General features: G+C 35.9%; 1 protein-coding gene and 1 non-coding gene across 2 annotated transcripts; both read right to left on the bottom strand.

Moving 5' to 3' along the window:
- Positions 1–1,302: 1,302 nt before the first annotated feature.
- On the bottom strand, positions 1,303–1,432 carry LOC118344082. The gene has a single exon (XR_004797849.1). It is a non-coding gene; the product is annotated as a small nucleolar RNA snoR80 (small nucleolar RNA).
- A 17,234-nt stretch (positions 1,433–18,666) lies between these two features.
- LOC108992397 (calcium-dependent protein kinase 24-like) lies at positions 18,667–22,607 on the bottom strand. Its single transcript, XM_018966957.2, has 8 exons — positions 22,060–22,607; positions 21,560–21,683; positions 21,247–21,390; positions 21,000–21,155; positions 20,076–20,191; positions 19,779–19,946; positions 19,387–19,620; positions 18,667–19,243 (listed from the first exon to the last, which is right to left on the bottom strand). The coding sequence occupies exons 1-8, from the start codon at positions 22,570–22,572 to the stop codon at positions 19,094–19,096; spliced, it is 1,605 nt and encodes a 534-aa protein (XP_018822502.1). The 5' UTR covers positions 22,573–22,607; the 3' UTR covers positions 18,667–19,093.
- Between the last annotated feature and the right edge of the window lie 500 nt (positions 22,608–23,107).

The raw sequence follows: 23,107 nt of genomic DNA, 5'->3' as shown, positions 1-23,107 counted from the left end.
GCTACATAACCTCCATCACACTCTACATTCCACATTTTTTAAAATTTTTTAAAGTTTTAATATTTTTTTAAAAATATTTTTTGAGTTTATTCTTTTTAAATTATTTCAAATTTTCTATTCATTATTTATATAATAAATATTTGATAAAAGAAAAAATAATAAAAATTAAAAATAATATAGAATGTAGAGTGTTAAGAGGTTGTGAAAATTTTTTATAAGATTTAGGGCAGGTTTGGGGGGTGAGATGAGAATTTTATGTTTTGTTTTAGTGTTTAAAATATTATGTTTTAATATTATTATTGTATTGGGATTTGAAAAAGTTGAATTGAGATTTGAAAAAATTGAATTGTTTATTATATTTTGTATGAGAATTTGAAAAAAGTGTAATGATGAGATGAGATGAGAATTTTGTGTCTTATCCCATCCCCAAACCTGCCCTAGAGCATTGGCAATGGCTAGCCATTGCCAAGTCTAAAATTTAGGTAGAATGTTGGATTTTGGCTATAACATGGATTTATAGCTAAAGTAGTCCACATTGGACTAGCTATCTTAAAGTCTAAATAATAATAAAATATTAAATATTTTAATAATATATATATTTTTTAATATTGTACAAATTGAATTAATAAATTTATTAAAAAATAAAATTATTATTTTTCAATTATTTTTTCCCTCAACCTAATTATTCAATAAATATATTTTGTAAACTATTCACCCAACAATAACATATATAAACATACCAACATTTCTTCTACCCATAAAAACAGTCCACTAAAATTACAAAAAAAGTCCATTATTCCATCAAAACAGTCCACTAATTACAAAACAGTCCACTAATCCATAAAAACAGTCCACTAAAATTACAAAACAGTCCACTAATCCATCAAAACAGTCCAATAATTACAAAACAGTTCATTGCCATTACAAAACCAGTCCACTAATCCATCAAAACAGTCCAATAATTACAAAACAGTCCACTAAAATTATAAAAACAGTCCACCATTCCATCAAAATAGTCCACTAAATTACAAAAACAACAAATATTACATCATCAATTTGTTTGGATAAGCTGGTATGCAAAGAAAGATGTAGAAAAATATGCAGAAAAATAGCAAAGAAATCAACTTCTTGTTCTGTTTTGAAAAGAAAAACAACAACTTTGCAAAACATCAACAAAATTAAACTTCTTGTTCTGTTTTGCAAAGAAGAACAACAAACACATTTTATTTCTCATCTGTTTTGCAAAAAACAGCAAAGTAAACTCTGTTTTTGGTTGTGGAGTCAGAAAAGTATCTTAACAAATAATATATGTGGTGTTTTCGGGATCAAATGGCATTGAAAGAAACCATCGATCGGGATAGCCACAAATGTTATATGTAGCGTCCAAACCATTACCCACATACATATACTACTACATACACACATAAATACACCCTAAAGCATGCTTACATGAAAGGAGAGAGCAAACAATAACAGCAAAGTGATAGAAAAACAAGTATTGTATAGCAAACAAGTATCCTATTTTGATCATTATTATTTAGCAAAGATTGTTGTGTTTTTATGTTCATGGACTCTTTTCACTTCATTAGTCAATATAGGTGCATTACAATGTTCCTATCTACGGGAGTTGTTTGGGGAAGATTTACAAATGCAATAAAAACAATATATGGAATTGGCTCCTTTTACCACTCAAATAAAAAAAATAATTGAACTCCTTTCATAAGCTTTTATAATTTTTTTTTCAAATTAAGGAATGGGGATATTTAGATTGGCTCATGTGCTTTGACATATATTTTTAAGGTTTTCTAATGCACCTAAAGTGAAAGTTTACGCAATTAGAGCTGTTTATATTTATGTTTAAAACCTGTTATTGATGAATTCTATCCTCAAATACTAATCTAATTCTATACTTTTTCCCTTTGCAACACTCAACGAAGTAACACATTGAACATCACATGTTTTCCCTATGCAACTTTAGATGCACTTAGTTAAGCTCTTTCAGTAATGGGACCATTGCCAGGGACCGATGGCTTGCACCAATTGGTGCATTTCTTCTATTGTTTTTTCTTCCCTTTCAGTAATTGTAGACAGGCAAAACTTTGTGGGCTCATTAAATAACACTTTGCTATTTCCCTTCTTTGTTTTAGAAGCTATTAATTTTTTTCAACAAAACTCAATTATGAAGTAAAAGACCCTGTTAGTTTGGATTCATCCTATGAAAAACAAAGCTATGCAAAGCAAATGAGATCAAATGACTGAATGAGCTTTTCTACCACCAAAATGACTAGCAAGCAGAGTAAGACACGAGAAAATGGCTATACACGAAAAGCAAACAAACCCAAAAACAACAAATCAGAAACAATGGATTGTAGTTACTGAAAACAGAAAAAAAAATATATATATGGGGGCTCAACTCTCAGACTCTGAGAGGAGGTTTGGTTGGACGCGATAATGAACAACTGAAGAAACATAACCATACACAAACTTCAGAAAAATCAACAACACCAACTGTAGAAAAATAAGCAACGATAATAACCAGCTTACCCAAACAAATTCATACCCATTTCAGAAATTAACAAATTCGTACTCAATACAAAGCTTACCCAAACCGAGAGAGTTCTGCGTTGTTGAGCCAAGCTGACAGAGAGAGAGAGAGAGGGGAAATTGCCCAACCGTCGAAGATTGACCCACGAAAGGAGTGAAAATCAATTGAGAAAGAGAGAAGAGGGAGATGAGTTTCAGAAAAAGAAAATGGCAAACGGAGAGAAGTGCGAGAGAGAGAAGCTGCGATGGAGCTACAAAAACGGAAAGGGCGAGGGAAAGGGGAAAAGACGAGATGCGAAGGCGAGACGAGGGCGAGACGACGGCAAAGAGACGATGGCGAGACGAGGGCAAAGAGACGAGGGAAAGACGAGGGCAAAGAGACGAGGGAAAGAGACGAGGGCGAGACGAGGACAAATACGAGGGAAATGGAAATCACGAGGGAAAGAGAGAGCGGAAATAATAAAATAAATATTTGCTTATTCTACAGTTACTCGTCAAGTATAGCGAGTGTGGGGATTTTACTGTAGCTAAAGTTAGAAAAATATAGCTTTGCCGAGTTCAATGCCAGAAATTTTTATCTCAAAAGTTATTGTAAATTAGACTTGAACTTGGCAATGACTAATTCATTACCAATGCTCTTAAGATGAAAAGAAAATGATTAGGTGATATAAAAGTACGGATGACGTTGTACTCTTATAATAAGTTTTGAATATCACGTATCCGTACTTTGAAATTTCCTAATAATAATCGGAATAAATAGTAACATTGTTAGAGCACAGGACACGTAAACTTAAAAAGAATGTTGAATCAACTAATGATATGGTTATTATTCTATACTCCTATTCATTTATTATTTTTTTATATTTATTTTTTTTAGTTTTTAATTTTATTTAATGATTAAAAAAGTAGATATTAGTAAAGTTATATATATATTTTAATATTTTTAATGATTAAAAATATTTAAAAAATATTTAAAAAAATAAAAAATAAAAAATAAAAAATAAAAAATATACTTAAATAATAAATAAATAATAATAAAATAATAAACCTATCACCATCCCTTTTCCAATCATGACATCTTCCTCAAAAATACGTCCCTGCTCTCGTATATCGTAATGCATGCATGAAGTGCGACGTGGGATGTCATCGCAATAAAGACAACTACAGGCCAACAACCCACGTGGCCTGTACCCATCGGCCAATAATTCGGAGCATTTCTTTTTGGCGAGCAAAAACATTGAAGTGTCGTCCCCACTGAAACTTGCTCCATATATTGCCACGACATCTTCCCAAAAACCCCTTAATTAGGAGTAAAAAAAAAGGGTGAAACGTCCGAATTGATTCGGTCCAGTACTAGTTTTAACTTTTTAAAATAGTATTTTTTTATTTAATAAAAAATTTGTACATATAATTCTTATTTAAAGACTACAAATAAAATTTTTTATTTAAAAATAAAAATTAATAAAAATTGACCTAATTTTAGTTTTTTTTTTAATCATTAGATCGCACAGAACGAGACCGGTTCGTATATATATAATTTATTTTTTATACTATATAAAATATTTTTATATAATTTTTTATATTATATATAAAATAGCATTTTATATAGTCTCACCAACCTTGTATTTTTTACCAATAATTTTAGACATTTTGAAAAAAAAAAAATAGCATTTGAGCGGCAAGTGGAGTACTAGGGCTGATTAATGTCTATAACTGTGGTTTTGTTGTCCACATCTTATTATAAGCTTTATGATTTATGATTTTACAAGGGGTTAGGTACAGAGTGGGCACATCAAACCTATATTCCATAAAGTTTTATGCTCTCTATAATTTTTACACCTTGACATGTGATGAGCATTTGCATTTTTTTTATGTTTGTTTATTTACTTTTTTTTTTTTAAAAATAAATAAGATGGAAGAGGTAGAGATTTGATTTTCGAATATTCTTTAGGAGAGAAGGGATTCATATATACAATTAGATTGATGACAAGAGCACATCATATATGGAGTTCTATTAGTTCATTTTGTTCTCATGCTTTCATTGTTATATCATTTCAGCAATAAATGCAGTATGATTTATTGTAAGTTCGGACAAAACTACTTGAAAATATATTTTTCTATATGTATATGTATAGTTAAAGGCAAATGCATTATCTCACCGCAAAGGTAAATAATACCCCATATGGTGTTAAATATCAATTTTTTATAACTTTATTTTTCTACGATTAATGTTAGGTACAAGTAGTGGCGGAACCAGAAATTTATTGTAGGAAGGCCGAGCAAAGCTAAAATTATAATAAATTATTTTTTATTCTATTTTTAGGTCAAAATAATTTATAAGATCAAAATAATTTTTTAAAGAGAAAACCAATATGAGATAATATAATCCTATTAAATCATAAAAAAACTAATACCTATTATTCTTTTTTCAAACTTTGGGGGGGCCATGGCCCCCTGCCCCTGTGTAGCTCCGCCACTAGGTATAAGTTTCAAATAGATAAATTTAGCACAGACTTTCTGTAAAAAATGGATCTCAGTAAAAAAGAAAGTATTTTTTTTTTTTTTTTTACATTTTTTTAATGTATGATCCACCATTTTACAAAGGTCATTACGAGATTTGTCTATTTAAAATTTGTACAACAGGTTTAATAGAGTGGTTTTCAAGCAGGCTTCGCACATATTCAATCACAACCCCATAACCAGTATTAATAACCTCTCTACTATTTGTAGCCATAACTATCTCCTTTGAATCACCTTCAAACATAACAACATCAGGTATGCCTAGCTCTCAACACAATATCACTGCCTTTCTAAGTGCACAAGCTTAAGCTACAACAGGTTTAAAATCATGTTGGCATATTAATTAAAGTGCTTGTTATTAAGAGGAAGGGGTGGATCATCTAAGCAGCAGGATGCCTCAGATCATCAATGGAAGAAAATCTGGGAATTGAATGTTCTTAATATAGTTAAAACATTTTTATGGAAAGCAATCAAAACAAGATCGAAGAAATATTACTGAAAATAGACTTATGCAATCTAATATATCACAACAAGCCTTATCATTTCGCGAATTTACTTGTACGAAATTTTATTGTGAATTAAATATTTCTCTTGTATTATTATCATTATTCTTAGTTTGCATTATTAAGGATCAGGAAATATTCTAGTCACAAATAGATTATACAAAAGTAATCTCATAAACTGACGTGATTTAATATGATTTATCAGATTATAAAGTTATTTTTATTATAAAATAGATCTAACGGATCAGATAAATCCACGTTAGATTGTGAGATTGTTTTTATATAATTTCTTTGTGGATGTATGAGTCATCGTAAGGACCACTCTTGCACCAATATTGTAGTACTAGGCATTAATTTTGCAATGTGGTCTCCATGGCATAAAAGTAATTAAGCACAACGGTCCCAACAATATCCTATCTCCTCTTGCAGATGGATTAATCACGTTTGGGCACCAAACCCAACAAGAGGCTTGAAATGCTTTGAGCCTAACTACTTGGGAGTTAGATACTTAATTATGAACACGGATTCGCAAGCAGCAGTCTCCCTCTCATCTACTTTTAACGTTTTAACGTGAAGAAGACTTCCACGAAAGCCAAACATTTGGGCTACACCACTACTTATTGATTGAGCCAAAAAACAAAGAAGAAATAATGGCAGTAATAGTTGACAAAATTTAAAAGAGAAATGATAGTTGCAGTCGTGAGTGCGCAAGTGCAGCGTGATCACTTTAAATAAAATGAATAAATACGGGATTCATATAAAAAATATAATTTTTTAATAATAGACCTTATTCTTTAAAGTGACTATACGATACTTGCGTACTCTATAACTGCATATAAAATTACTCAATCAATATCATTGACTATGTATATCTCAAGCGAGAATGAACTACTCTAATCATATAATTGGCCTCCACCATCCCCTGCTCTTCCAGCTTAACGAACTTCCTTTCCCCCACAAACCAATTGTGCCTCACTCTATTAAATGTCTACTTGGAAGAACAAGTTAGACTTTTCTTTTTAAATAAATCTTCACAACCACTTCATACTCCACACTCTATATATATATTTTTAAAATTTTTATTGTTTTTTTCTTTTATCAAATATTTATTATATAAATAATGAATAGAAAATTTGAAATAATTTAAAAAGAATAAACTCAAAAAAAATTTTTAAAAAAATATATTAAAAGATTTAAAAATTTAAAAAAATGTGAAGTGTGAAGTGTGGTAGATGTTGTGTAGAAAAACTCTTTTCTTTGCTGCTCTCTGTTGTACAGAACATGTCCTTGGCCTTTTCATTTTAATTTTAACAAAAGTACATAATAAACCAACCATTTAACGCATAACTTCAAATGGGGGTGATAATTTGTGCTTGTGGATCGTGTTCGTGTTGTATCAAGTTATGAATAGTAGATTATATGAGTCAACTTGAACTTGACCCGTTTAATTAATGGGTGACACTTGAAAGTGGTCAAGAAATCGAGCGTACCCCAACCTTCAACCAACAAACCCGTCAATGATGATGGAGAGAACAACTAAGGTTTTACCCCAGAAGCATCCCCTGCATTTCTATGACATATGATAGTAGTCCCTAAATTTCAAGAAAGAAATTTATTGTTAAGGAGAGGGAGGATGTGAGGAACTTACCTAATCAAAGGGATGCTGCAGAAGGCGAGTAATAGATTGACAATGATATGGGAGAACATAACCAGGAAAAAGGCAGTTAGGCAAGCAATACATTATGGTGAGCAAAGAGAGAAGTACAAGTGAGCAAGTCGAGCGTCACCTTGGGCAAGCAACAAACAAGGCGACCAAAGGGATACACATTCTATATTGGGCGAGCAAAAGGCGTACTAGTGATACGTAAGGCGAGAAAATACAGAAGGAAACAAAGGCTGTTAGGCGAGCAACATGTAACGTAGAAGTAGTTTAGGCCGAGCAATAGACAACACAGTACGAGAATAAGAACGTCCAGAAATAGCACTGTAATGCTAAAAGAGTACTAGCCAATTTATCAAGGCCTATACAACAATGATGATGTCTCAACAGGAGCACGCATGAGAAAAAAGGAATATGGATTCGCAGACCATACGTCAGACCATGCGAGTAAGGCTTAATGTTATGTTATGTGGGCGATTTTCATAGGAGGGTAGACTGCGCGTCTATTTTCGAGGTAAGCTGTAGGTACATGCAAGTCCTATCCCATCAGTCCACTCGGTCTGTACCATTCTTCAATACATCATATGTGTGGAAGATTGAGATTCATGATTTTTCATTTGACCAATCAGAGACAATAACTGTGAGAACCATGAGTGATAGCATGACATGTATAAGAGACATTTTTCCATTAGTCTTCATCTCACTTGTGAGATCTCTAATTATTTTTATTTCTTTCTCTCTTCCTTTTGTTTGGGACTTCAAGGAGGAAGCTAAGATCGAGGTCTTCATCGACAAGTAGGCCAACACCTTCAGTGCAACGCTCAGTGTTAATTTTCTATTCAAGTAGGTTCAATCGCGACTAGTAATGTGGGGTAAATGTCTATGGATATGTTCAGGGTATTCATCTTCTACTTCTCTCTGTCTCTTTCTCTCTCTCTCTCTCTCTCTCACTCATAAAAGTGATTGTTTTCTCATTATGATTAGTGATTACTTTGACGACGCGATTTCAAAGTACATAATGTATTAGTTTGAAGAGGAGTTCTGGGTGTGTGAGTGTATCCCGACCTTCAAGTTGGGATGAGACATTATTTCGGTGAAGCTTCTCTAGTTACTCGGAAGTGCTTAAGAATTGAGTAACGTCGCCTGGGTTGTTGCAGAGTAACAATATGATTGAGAGAGATGGTAACGTTATTGGATCAATGTTGTTGCCTTTCTACTGGCAGAGACTAGAGGATGCTTGACCACAAATGCATCGGTCGTAGAATGGGGCATTGCTTGTTACGAAGTCATTAACGTGGTCATTACCCATGGTGTGACGAAGGAATCCAGGGTGTGTGCACGGCCTATGATGGTAGTGATATGTATTAATAAACCAAAATGGGTGTGAGTGGTGGAGCGATTCCACATGTTGACCCGGGTTGAGAGATTCTCCATGCTAGTTTGGTGGAATGATTCCACCTATTGACTCAGGTTGAGAGACTCCCCGTGTTGATTTGGTGGATTGATTCTCCATGCTAATTTGGTAAAGAGATTTCATGTGTTGACTCAGGTTGAGAGATTCCCCATGTTGATGTGGTGGTGGGAAATGATATGATATGATATGAGATGTTTACTCTGCATTTAGGCACTGGGTGCTCGGTAAGGCTTACTCACGTCCCAAAGCACCTTTCAGGTAGTCCCACTATGATTTCGCCCCTTGAAACCATGTGCGACAAACAATTTATGATGTAATATTATTGGAGTTGGGAGATGAACAAATATTAGTTTGTAATTACCATATTGATGAAGTGATAGTGACTTATGGATATCTTGTTTTTTTTTTTTTTTATGGACGAGTACTGTACAATTTTCTAGTATTAGTCTCCCACTAATACTAATTGTTTTCTATTGTGGCTTTGATACATACGTATGCTTGGCATACGAGCACACACGTTTCGGCTTCACGTGAGGGATGTAGCTCGTTCGGCATGCATCCTGAGCACTGTAGTTCCTCACCAAACCACAACTGGGGGCTAGGGGCACCACAAGTGATACCCTGACCTAATGTCGATTTTGGAGAAGACTATCTCTCCTTGTAGTTGATCGAGTAGATCATCGATCCTTGGCAAGGGATACTTGTTTTTTATCGTCACTTTGTTGATCTCCCGGTAATCTATACACATTCAAAGGGTTCTCTCATTCTTAACAAACAATACTAGTGCTCCCCAAGGTGACGGGCTTGGTCTTATAAATCTTTTATCCAAAAGTTCTTGCAACTGCGCCTTCAATTCTTTTAGCTCCAATGGCGCCATCCAATATGGTGCCTTGTGCACCGGAGTTACTCCTAGTTCCAAGTTAATTTTGAATTCAGTCTCCCGAATTGGAGGTAATTTAGGAAGATCATTGACGAATATTTTTCTCTTGACTACTGGAATTCCCCTTCCAACTTCCTCTCTTTTGACTTAGGTACTAGCTGCACTAGGTATGCTTCCAATCCATTGGCCATATCTCTCTTAACTTGTAGGGCCGGAATAACCTTTGGCAATGTCCTAAGCTTGCTACCAGGAAACCCCATCACTTCTCCTTTTGGCAATTGGAAGCTAACCACCCGACTTCGACAATTTATTCTAGCATAGTGCTGGAACAAGCATTCAATCCCTAGAATAATGTCAAACCTGAGTAGGTTAAACATTATAAAATTTGCTTCCAACACACTCTCTTCTAGTTCCAAAGGGCAAATCAAGGCCAATTGCGTGCATTCTACTACTTCCCCGGTGGATAGGGCTTTTGCTACACTATGTGGCATCATTATTGTTTGTAAACTTCACATTCGAGCGAATGTTATAGATACAAATGACAGAGACTCACTCGAGTCGAACAAGGTGCACGCATAGTGCCCAAGTAATTTGACTCCTCCTGATACAACCAAACCATTTAAATCTTATGACTAAAATTTATTATTCAATGCATACTTAACCTTGACCGAGAGGTTTTTACCTATAATGATGCCAGCCTCTTGGGTCTCTGGCTTGTCCTCATTAACTTTTCCTTGCGTCAAGGCTTACACCCATGCTTGTACTGACCTCCTTTGGCCCATCCTTCCTCCAATTGGGTTGATCCTGCCTCCTTAAGCCGCTCTGGGGCATTCCGTAGAGAAATATCCATATTTGAAGCACGTGCTAGCACTTTGTCGGCAATCCCCTTTGTGGGACCTATTACACTCGCTGCATACTGGTACTTGTCTCCCCATGTGCATTCCTGGAATTGCTTACAGATGCACTCCTGTTCTGGACATAAATTTCTGGGGAGACCTTGAACTACTGTTTTCCTTAGTGTATGTCCTCTTTTGCCCAGCCGCCATACTACGGTGCTCTCTTTCTGCAATTGAGGCAACTTCCACTAGCCTCTGAAAGTTCTGTATCTATAGGCAGGCTATTTGAGATCTTATTCGTGGCTGCAATGCATCCTGAAAACCTTTAGCTCGCATCTCCTCCATAGCGATGAGATGAGGTGCGAACCTACCCAGCGCCATAAACTTGGGTGTATACTGTTTGATTGTCATTCCTCCTTGGACCAAGTTTGCAAACTCTTGCACCTTCTGCTGTTTCACGATGGTGGAGAAGAACCAATCGTCAAACTCCTTCTTAAACCTCTAACAAGTTATGACTTCCATTGATCCTAGCTCCATGATTCGTAGTTGTCGTTTCGTGTCCCACCATATAATAATCTCTCATAGTAGTAAATATCCTACATACAACACCTTTTGGTCCTCGATGCACCCACATATTTCAAATGTCCCTTCCAGATCCGTGATCCACTTTCAGACCCTCATGGGTTCTTCACTTCAATTGAACCTTGGATACCGATATGCTAGAAAACGTTCGTATGGGCATCCTTATTGCTCGGGAAGCTGGGGTTGAGCCTACTACTGCTCCATATATGTGCGTTGTTATTGAAAGAGGTCTTGTTGCTATTATAACATGCTTGTTATCCGGTTTAGGGTGGCCATAATGTAGTTTCCATCCCCCGTGGGTATTCTTCCTCACGTACATCTTTTGGTTATTCGCTCCTAGCTAATCTAGGGCACACCATATTGAATATCCTGCCACATGACTTCAATCAAGAATTTCAAGCCTACTATACTACGATTTTAAACCTAACTCTAGTACTACTCTTAGGTGATTTATGGATTAATCTAGAGCAATGAAAGCTCTAATACCACCCTTATGGCAGCCCTAGTCCCCACTTGGGGTTTGGCAGAAGGTCGCGACGCCAGGATGCTTGCCACATGGGCAAATCCCCCTTGCGTTGCGTGGAATGTTGTGTGCTTGTATGCCCAACATATGTGTATAAATTAATTGTAGCAAAAAAAAGGTAAGAAATATGTCGTAACTAGAAATATGAGTATTAGAGAATTATACTTAACTCGCCAACATCCACACAATTGTTAAAAATATTATAGAGCACAACTTATTCAATGCCCAAAATCAGGTAACAATAGAATATTACAAATATTAACATCTTATCAGGGATAGGCCCCCCGAGCTACTGCTTAAGTTGCATTGGCTCCTTCTCCTCATATCTTAGCTCATTTTCCACATCTACATCAAAGCCTACGATTTTGAGGAGCAAAATCGTAGTGGGACTATCATGGTGAGATTTCGAGAAAATCTTAGTTGGTTGTAACCTATTATAGCATCTATAAATGCAAGATATAAAGATGAATATGAAATGATAAAACTTAAAGTAAATAAAAGAAGGAATCATACATACCGAGGTGCCAGCCTCTTCACAAAATAAAGTAATATAGTTCACCATAACAATTATTACTGAGCACCTAGTGCCCAAAGCATCACAAACATACATTTACTAGATCCCAGGTCTGAAACTCAGTATGAAAACCATCTTACCAACCATTTCCATTTAATAACGTGTGCACCACAGTTTGCCCTTTCATATTCATCATTGTTTTTTCTCTTTGTCGCATCTTAGGTAATCATCGCGTGTATGATTTCGTAATGAGTGACGCCTAGCTTTGCGCCCTATACTATCTCGCTCAAGTCCTGTTGTTGCCCAGCGACAACCTAGGGGATGTAATTCAATTCTTAGATGCTCCTTGATAACCAGAGAAGCTCCACTGAGAAATTGCCCCATCTCGGCTTGGGGTCATGGTCCACTCACATACCTAGAAGTTCTTCTTAAAATAAGAAAGTACGAACCTTTTTACTGAATAATAATATTAGTCCATTAACACAACAACAGTAAATCATAGTAGAGTATTATGCATGCAAAAAAAAAAATTAAAGTATGGGGAAAAGATGTAGTAGATTGTAACATGGTGTACTCATAACCATTATCCGACATTTCTAACATTGTCGTAAGAAAGAACCTATCTCTACGATGAGCTTTCACTGAAATGTGTGGTGATGATCTAGTCTCCCTTGTTCGTTGTAAATTCTGAGGCTTGAGACGTGAGAGTTGCCTATGAAGTTGGAGTCTTCGCCTTCCCTCAAGGATTAGAGGAGAGAGAGAGAGAGTCTCCCCTAAGTTATCCAAAAATCCCAAAGCATGAAGAAAGAGTTAAAGGAGGCAAGGCATTTATACAGAGAGTTTGGCCTATCACGAGTCTCATAGTTCTCGATGTAGTTTGGGTGGTAAATCGGCGAGTTCTCCACTATCTAGGGGTACGTTAGATGGAGGGGGTGAGATGGATGGAAATGAAGTACTCTACACGTATTAGGAGTTTAGTATGCTGCTGGTGAATGTTGACCACATGGTGAAATGCCTTTGCATTGTCGGGCGTATTCAAGTTTGTTATCCTCCTTTCCCATGTGTGCTCTTGTAGAAATATCCTTTTTTGAGTATAACCTTTCACGTGGTTACCTGTTCGCGCTACATGTTGCTCGCCCTTGTCATTACTTACCCATTGCTCACCCGAATGCTTTTGCTTGCTTTCGAATTTGCTCGCATTTCGTATCGCCTATCCTTGTACTCGCCCGATGTTGAGCTTGCATCTCTTTGGTCACCTTGCCTTTGCCCGCCCATAATGGTGCTTACTTCATCCATTCACTACTCTTCTCCAGAATATTTCCCCACCTAGGGTCGCTCTTTCCTAGGTTTTTACTTGACTAAGCTTTTACTCGCCTAGCTGGTTCGACAAGCCTTTTCTCGTCACGTCTAAGATGACGAAACTCTTGGTCTCGTACATGGCTTTTCCCTACCTTCTAAGGCACAATTATCACACTAACACATAGGGTGTAATAGTGTGTACTGGCTAATGAAAAGTGACAACAATTAAATTAGATGTTATGGAGTTTCTTAGCTCTTTATGAATAAATGTACAAGGTGTGAAAAATATTTCTTTATATGGAATGAAAAACTTTTTTAAAAACAAATATCGCACCTTGTAATGTTTTCAAAGGAAGAAAATATTTTATGTAATGTATGTAGAGGAATAAAGAATGTATGAATGAAAATCTATATTAGGATATGTTTACAGTATGAATTAATGCCTAGTGAGTGCTCGACTCATTTTGGTTTTATGTATGCCCCCCACCTAGGAATGAAATGAGTATGAAGCGTTCAGACGAACATGGACCAAGGAAAAGGTGGTAGAACTATGCATGTTTTATGCAATGTATGAACTCATGTTTTGTGAAAGGACTTTGCAATTTGCTTTAATAAATTTTGCTGCAAACTCTTTATTAAATTTTTAAAGCAAGTTTCAAATTTCTAATATAGAATCTTCTATATATCCTTGGAAGAAAATGATAAGTTTTAAAAATTTCTGTAATTTCTGTCTCATTTTCTAAAACGAATTTTAAAGTCTCACCACGACAACGGACATTACATGCAAGGCTCGAAAAAATTGTTTGATTTAGGCTGATTCTAGCTGATTTGAATCAATTCCACCCGATTCAAACTGTATTTATTATTAAGTTGTCTAACAACTGGATTTTTGTATTCATATTAACTTTTTCATTATTATTTTAAATGAGAATCACAGAAAAATTGAAACGTAAAACATGTATTTCTCTTTTTTTTAGTTGAACAAAAAGATTAGGAGAACAATGAGTATTTTGTATTAAATTTATGGTTGTGCATAAAATACTATATTTGTCATGTGTTTATAACTTAATGGTCTTTATCTTCTTGGTATATGAGGCAAAAATGTCGACAACTGATGTTAAATGCATTAATTACAAGTTTTTTTTTAAAACTATTTAGATTCATATAATATTCTTATTGAAACTAGTCAATAAGTTTATATTTTATAATCTTTTATACATGATATTAAGAGAAATAATTTTTGCAATCATAGAGTTTGTAAGCACTGTCTCATTTTAAAAAAGAGTATGGTCCGCTATGATGCCCCAAGGCCTTGCTTGGGATTGGACAGAAGCTGAAGCATCGGGACATGTAACACAAGGTTACATGCCCCTTGTTCATGATAGTTAATATGCAATGCACCTAGCATTTTTTTTAGCAATATGCAATAATTACAACGGAATAATAAAAATCAGTAAAGGTTTGAGCAATTTAATATGGTGCCAAAACAATAACTATTAATCCCAAAATGGTAAACTGTTTGAAACTCCCATACAAATAGGGTCTGAAACCTTGAACCTTTCAAATACCATTCATTACATCATATCAACGGTTTCAAAATATAAAAGTCATTCTTTTCCAAGATTTTCTGAATATCTTAAAAAAGCCTTAAAACTTCATAAATAAACTTTTCGGTTGCATCGAGCCACTCTACTAGTGAAGGGTCCACAAATATCTCAAAACTCTTGGGGATTCCTTAACTATTAGGGGCTCATTGAGCTTGCGTTTCCCCATCTTGCTCACTATCTTATAATTCTATCACAACTTTTGCCATTTCTGAGGGAGGGGAGATGGTAGTGGAAACTACCATATTGAGATTTCAAGAAATCTTATCAAATTAAATAAAAAATATACATAGAGATAATATAAGCAAATATAAGGTAAACATGAATATGAATGTATAGGTATATACGTGCGAATTTTGTCAAGACACATTTTTGTCCCACCTAGATTCATTTTTCAAAAATATTGAACTTGTAACCATATAACAATGTAACACTTCATTTTAATCACTTATACACTTATTTCATATAACAATGTATGGATACCTCATGGCTATTCTTATGAACCGTGGACTCCCTACTAGTTACGACATCACATTATCGGCCATTTGACCAGGTCTGAGTATTTCATATACATAGATGCTCAGGCAGATTGTAACGCCTTACTATGAACTTACAATATGATACAACAATTCACAATTTGCCTCACCGTATTTACAATGTGTCGCACCCACTAGCATTAGGCGCTGCTATTTTGCTCCAGAATCCCAAACCCATTCGAAATTTATTGATTGTACTTCATCAACCTAGGGATTATCACTCTAATTTAATTACTTCAGAGTGGACATAAGAGTTTGACTAGGATACTCTTCATCCTAGCATTGGGGTCGTGTCAAAACCTTTTCTTTTAATGTACAGCTTGAAAACATGTGACATGTGACTTTTCATGTAACTTGAAAACTTTTCATGGTAAACATGGTGTGTACTTATGCTCAATATGCGATGAATGAAACATGAGAACAACTTGAAACAATTAGAACATTGGGATACATGTACATAAGCATAACTCATAATGATTCAACATGACATGTAACACTACATACTATGGCCGAGCATGTCATTTACACTAAAATTCCAGCAACCATAAATTGGACATATCATGAAAGATTAATCATACAATGGCGGCGGAAATCGATCATACCATGTGACATTTGAGAGTTAAAAAATTCATCAAACAATACAAGTAACATGGATGTAATGTTTACACAAATACATAAATATATTATCCAACAGTTAGTTAGAGGCTAATTTACAAAACTTCGACAAAAAAGAATACAAACAATTAAGCAAGTAGATAGTGTATGTGCTAAATATTATATTCTTGAAAATCAAAATACTAAACTCCAAACATGTGATCCCTGCACTAAGATATTTGAAACATCTAACCCTAATCAGTTCTAGGGATATCCAACTATTCACATTCCTTTTCTTATTCCTTACCTTTGTATTTCGATTCACATACATATATATATATATATATATATACATATATACACACACACACACACACGATAATAAACCCTAGGGCTGAATAACACCAAACTCTCCCTTAACTTGGGCAAAACCTTAGTGGCCAAGTGTGTGTGTGGCAAGTCGTGTAGTGCATTAGAAAACCCTAATGGCCAAATGAGTAACAAGTCAAACTTGTGTGTGAAACCCTACCAATTGAATGTACTAGGAGTATATAGGATACTCTAGATCTTGCTTCTTCACCTGGTGACTTGATGAGAAATGCTCTATGAAACCCTAATGATGGCTGAACATCTCTCAAGCATTCATAAGGTTCTTCCCGATTCATTTTGCCATCAAAGGTTCGGGTTCTAGGAAACCCTAGAGGCAAGACCATACTCAACTTAATTTCAAGCATGGTCCAACCTCCCATGGCCGGAAACCACACTTTTGTTCCATTCTTCAAGCTCCTTTCAATACACAAACAACCCCTCTCTTCACAAATTGAGACTTCTAGACTTTCACTCCCCTTATGTTTTCATGATTTAGACTAGAGAAAGAGTGAAGTTTGAGCTTCCTTCTCGAGCTATGATCTCCCTTGGTAGGCGTTCTCCAACTCCTTCCTTTGAGTATGGATGGATGGTTGCTTGGATGAAAGGAAGGAGGTGAGGTTCTCCATTAGGAGCTGATGAAAATGAGAGAGAGTGAAAGGGAGATAAAAAATAGAATTGAACCACAATGACCATTTGGTTTCCTTCCTCTAGTGGTATCCCGTCGGCCATTAATGGTGGGTTTAAATTCTTGTCATGATTTCCCTTATTTCTCTCTCCTATCATTATTTAGCTACATAATCTAAAAAGTCCACAGATTTTCTTCCATGCATGGGCGTCAAGTGGGACCATTTTCTTGCCCTAACCGAAACCTCTTCTTCTTCCTCCCATCATTGCTTCTCTTGGAAACTTAGAGGACTCATTTGCATGAAGGACAAGTGGCGCCTCCTTGCTATGGCTGAAATCCTAAATCCCCTTCATCATTAGATCCTTGTAGAAACCCTAAAGATCTCATACATGCTTGCCAAGTGGCGTGGCCTCATGAAATTCTGAAACTCACTCTTCCTCATCCTCATCCTCATGAAGACCTTTCTAGAGACCCTAAAATCTTCATGCATTCTTGCCAAGTGACATGTGCCTCTTTGAATCCATAACTCTCTCTTCATCTCTCTCATGATTGCCTTTCTAGAGACCTTAAAATCCTCATGCATGCTTGCCAAGTGGCGACAGGGAAGGTGGCTGCCATGAGGTTGGTGTGTGCCTCAGAAAACAAAAACCCTAATGTGCCTCTCTTCATGATTCCTCTTCTGGGAACCTAAAGGTCCTCTTGCATGTGTGCCAAATGGCACCAACCGAATTTCTCTCATGCCATCTACTAGATATTTTTCTCTTGGAAACCCTAGAGTCTCCTTTACCTATGGCACCATGCCTATGCTAACCAAACCCTAATGAACTTTCATCGTGCCATGTGCCCTTTCTCTCCTAGTTGGCCGAAAATCATGCCGGTCTAAAGCTTAATGGGATTGGGCGGTCATCCAATAAAAGAAGTAACAAGCTTTTACCCATAAAAACTTAACTAATGGGCCTTGAGTTCAATGCTTTTTGCAAATTACTCAAGCCCGAAGATGACTTAGTATACCTCTAAGTCCTTGCACAACCCATGATTATATCTAGCATTACTCTGATATTAAATACTTGAATTCTATTATATATGATTTTTGATACTTTTGTTTTTTATCAACATTGAAATAACCAATTTAAAATCTTCATGAATCAGCAGATTTATTGAATTGGTCTCTACTCAATTCCGAACCCAGGTCCAATTATTCGAACCTTGGTTACATGTCGGGTTGACATTGGATGGTGTAACATAGGCGAAACCACTACATCTGGTTTGAAGGAAAAATCTTAAGGATAGTCTTAGAAAGAGGTGTATATTATAATGGTGAAGTGATTTTATTTTTGCAAGAACGAAGAAACGATTGACCATCTTTTGTTGTTATGTGATGTAGCTAGCTTCGTGGGCATCAATGTTTCATCCGTTAACATGTATCATGTCTCAATGGGCATGACATGAAATGTAAGACAATGCAACATAGAATTTTGAGTGAAAGAACACAACTCTCAACGTTTCAAAAATTATAGAGGATGGTGTTAGAGTTAAAAGCTGTCGTACTCAACACCCTATATGTGTGGATGCATGCATGAAGGCTCATGATAATTTTCATTTTTCTAATTACATAGAATTTATGGCCCTTTTTTTACCTTCTAATTAATATGTAATTAAGTGCTTTCTTTACGCTTCAATAAAATTGTCTTAAGTATAAATAATTGATACATATGACAAAGTGCAAGGACGCTTTCTTTACATTCTTTATGCGACGGTTGCACAATTCACAGTTATAAATATATTTTCTCTTACATAAAATTAGAAGCAGGAGGCCATTGCCATGTACTTTGCTTTAAAGTGGTAATTTTAATTTATAATTACATGACTCGCATCCTCAATGTTAATTAGGGAGATCTAATTAATAATGAACTCATCATCATCATCATCATCATCAGACCTGTTGTTTCTCCCCCCCCCCAAAAAAAGAAAAAAAAAATCTATTCATGAATCAAAGATGAATGGTTTTTGCAACACTTGACCTGTTCATTGTTTTGAGGAGGAAGGAAAATATTTAAGGTAGCTCAATATTTGGGCCGGTAGCTAAGTGATTACTCAAGCTTTAGTTCCCTTGATTTTTCCTTGAACATTTTGAGGCTTAGTGCATTTAAAAACACTCTAGAATATTGCCGAGAAGCCATTTTCCAGTCCATGCCTGTTTTCATCATTGCCTTAAATTCATCATAGCTGATTCTACCATCCTGTCATGAATATAAACAAATTGAATGACATTATAAGTACAATAATTAATTAGTACTTGAAAATAGAAGCTGGGATGATCAAGTGACTGACATTAATTAATGTGTTAATTATATAAAGTAATATGTTTAATTCTTAGGATTACCTTATCCAAGTCGACATCGAACATGATGTCTTGGATGGCCTTATCATTGTTAGGACCAAGGATGTCCTCTAGCAGACTCTCTCTTAATTCATCAAACTCAATATACCCATTCTGATTCTTGTCAAAGAATGTAAAAGCTTGAAACAGAGTCTCGTCATTGCCAATCCTTTTCAAGTGAATAGACAATGTCAAAAACTCATCACAGTCTATTGTGCCACTTCCATCAACATCCGCCTTCAGAATTAAGGAGATGAGTAAACATGAGGAGTTTCAAATTTTGAGGATAATATCAATAATAAGCTGAAGAAACATTAATAAAACCATTGGCTACTTAGAAAAGCAATGCACTTGGTTAAATGAGTACGTAATGAAGTAATTAGAAACAAACTCACAGCGTTCATCAACATCTGGACATCAGGCTCAGAAACTGGGTGTCCAATATTATGGAGGCCCTCTTTGAGCTCCTCAAATGACAAGTTTCCATTTTTGTCAGTGTCCATCATATTAAACATCTGTCTGATCCTATTTATTTGCTCATCTGGCAAGTTGTCGGCTACCACCTGAAGTGGTCATGAAAGAAGTAATAATTAAGTTCATAGGGATTCAGGAGCGTTAGCTGCCTATTTATATTAACACCGCTAGCTAAGATCATCATGAAAAAAAGTAGTAAAGATTTCAGAAAAACTTACTCTAAGAGCTTTCTTCTTGAATTTATTCATCAAGCAGAACTGCTTGATCTTTATTCTGACATTTTCTCCCAAAGAAACATTACGAACATGATTTTTGTTCTTAATCCAAGTATGTTCTTCATGATCATCATGTACATAACAAAAAATAAAAACAAAAAGAAAAAGCAGGACAATGATTAGTTCATCATGTATTATATTACGCAAATTCTATTGTATATTTCAAGTAGCAAGTAGATATATTCGATCCTTCCAGCCAAAGCATACACTTTACAGCCATCATGCATCAAAATCTTGGTAGAAAAAAAAAAAAAAAACCCTCGATCATTTTTCTTCATTAATATCATCAATTGGAATTATGCTATATGTATTTATTGGCAATGTTAGAGTGGGAATTCATTATAAATACATACTACATTGAAAGTTTTCCATGTATATATGTGAGATATATCTTTCCATTTAGTGAGTCGTGCATGCACGCAGGCACACACACAGAAATATGACTCTTTCATGTATGCAGCAAACCAACCTGTGACTTCCAATAACTAGTAGTAGTACTTGTCATGACTGTAGCTAGTAACAAGAATAATATTTGTAGGCAATATCATTTCAAGATTAATGACTAAATCATGACGAGCACTGGTATCAAGTAGTTACTGATCCAGAGCTTGTAACTTTGCAATGGGGATAATGAATTTTCTGCCTTTTATGAGTTCGTTCCAATTGAAGAGTTCAATTTAGATACTTATGCTACATTAACTTTGACGATAGCTAGAGATAAACGAGTTTTAATGGGATGTAAATATTATCTGGGGTTGCAATATTATCTACTTGTGGCAAGCATGCATGCAACCTTAAGTTATAAGAACACGCGCGTACATGAGCTGATATTTGCATGCAGCATAAGGTAAATATATAGGAACATACCAAGGACTTCTTGGACCGTCATCCGACTGTAAGGATTTTGGTCGAGCATTCCCTTCACTAGATCCTTTGCTTCCTCAGAAATCTTTGGCCAAGGATCCCTCTCAAGATCTATATTGTTACCCTGAACAATGGCCCGTGCAATTCCTTCCTCAGATTCTGTGCTAGTTATAAACCCAGTCATGTTAGGATAAACTCTAAGAAATGATAGATTTTTCGGAACGAATGCAATTTGAAAGGAACATGATACCTGCCCAGAAGGGAGGAACTCCACATAGTAATATATAAAGGATAACGCCTGCACTCCACACATCAACTTCTGGGCCATAATTTCTTCTTAAGACTTCTGGAGCCATGTAATATGGACTTCCAACAATTTCACTGAATCGCTGACCTATATACATACATAAATATATATATATATATATATATATATATATATATATATAGTGAAGATCATATATAGTTGACACGTACTTAAGTATACACAAAAGCTATACATGATTAAAAGACAAGCAGGTCAAAGATTTCTATATCCAGAAACACTGAAGAATATATCATACCAGGTTCATAGAATATGGAGAGGCCAAAATCAATTGCCTTTAACCGAGCAGTTTCAGTCACATCGATGAATAAGAAATTCTCAGGTTTGAGATCCCTATGTATAACTCCATGCTCATGGCATACCTATAACAAGAAGAAAAACCCCAGCCCACTTAAACAATGAGACATAAAAGTAATCATCATTAGTCTCTTTATCTTCTTTCTAATACTCAGAGGTTTAACGGCTTTTTCTTTCTGATCACCTTTTCCTAGATATTAGCCAAACACAGATTCATTAGAGAACTAAATTAAGGTAAACATGATATGGAAATGATCAGCCGACTAACGGTCGCTTTGATCCGTTACAGATCAGCTGGAAAGCATCCCTTTATATTATGATCATGATAGGGTTGGGGTGGATGCAGGCAGGGCCCGGCCGATGGAAATAGACTGACTACGGACATATTCTTATAATTTTCATTCAGAATTCAGTGAATTTTATTAAAAGAAATGTTTTTACCTTGCAAACATCAATAATGGTCTTGAAAACTGTCGCTGCAGCGCGCTCCGTGTAATGCCCTCGCGTCACGATCCTATCGAAGAGCTCACCGCCCTCGCAGAGTTCCATGACGAGATAAACCGCATCCATGTCCTCGTAAGCCTCCTTGAAGCTCACAATATTCGGGTGCTTAGGCAAATGCCGCATGATCTCGACCTCGCGGCGCACGTCCTCGACGTCAATCTCGGTCCGGAGCTTGCACTTGGATATGATCTTGCAAGCCAAGGCCTCGCCTGTTTGGAGGTCAAAGCATTTGTGGGTGACCCCAAACTCACCGCGCCCGAGCTCTTTCCCGAGCTTGTATTTCTGGAAGATGTCATCGCCGGAAGGGTTGTTGACGACCGAAAGGAGGAGGGAGGGCGGCGGACAATGCCGGCGAGGCGAGTCGAGATCGTAGTTGGAGATAGGTCTCAAGCCCCTGTTGTTCCTTTGCCATAGACCCTCTTTCGCCGGCACCGAGACGCAGCTCCCCATTGTTGTGCTTTATCTGTTTTGTGATCGATCCTTTTTATCTTTCGAAAAACAGTTAATGGAGGTAGTTGAACTCGTCCCACCATTTTCTAAGGGCCGTTTAAAAGTCGTTTGCGTACGTTTGTTTACCTGTCTGTTTGGGATTCTCTTCTGGGAGATATCATGTAAAAGATTCGTAGTTTGGGCATAAACGGCGTTTATTTCTAGCTGTCAACATGCATGGGTCTCCAATTTGAATCTGGTGTAAAAAGATGGGAATGAGGTGGCTCATGGCTGTGGGAGTTCTAAACATGGGGGGGTGCCTTTGTTTTCTAAATTCCTAAACCTAACAACCACGTACGTCCTCTCTTTTATTTTATTTCTTTTTTTTTTACAGCCTTTATTATTTATTTGGATTAAATAATGCAAAATTAGTCATTGCGGTTTCATTATGTGCAAAATGCTCCTAATGTTTCTAATTTTCCTTAATTACTTTTTAGGTTAATTTATAGCTATAATTTTGTAATTAATCATTCACTGGAATCATGAAAAACTTTCC

This window comes from Juglans regia, chromosome 12 (assembly GCF_001411555.2).
Source record: "Juglans regia cultivar Chandler chromosome 12, Walnut 2.0, whole genome shotgun sequence".
Taxonomy (NCBI): Eukaryota; Viridiplantae; Streptophyta; class Magnoliopsida; order Fagales; family Juglandaceae; genus Juglans; species Juglans regia.
The sequence above is the reverse complement of the archived record's forward strand: the minus strand, read 5'-3'. Positions and strand labels throughout refer to the sequence as shown.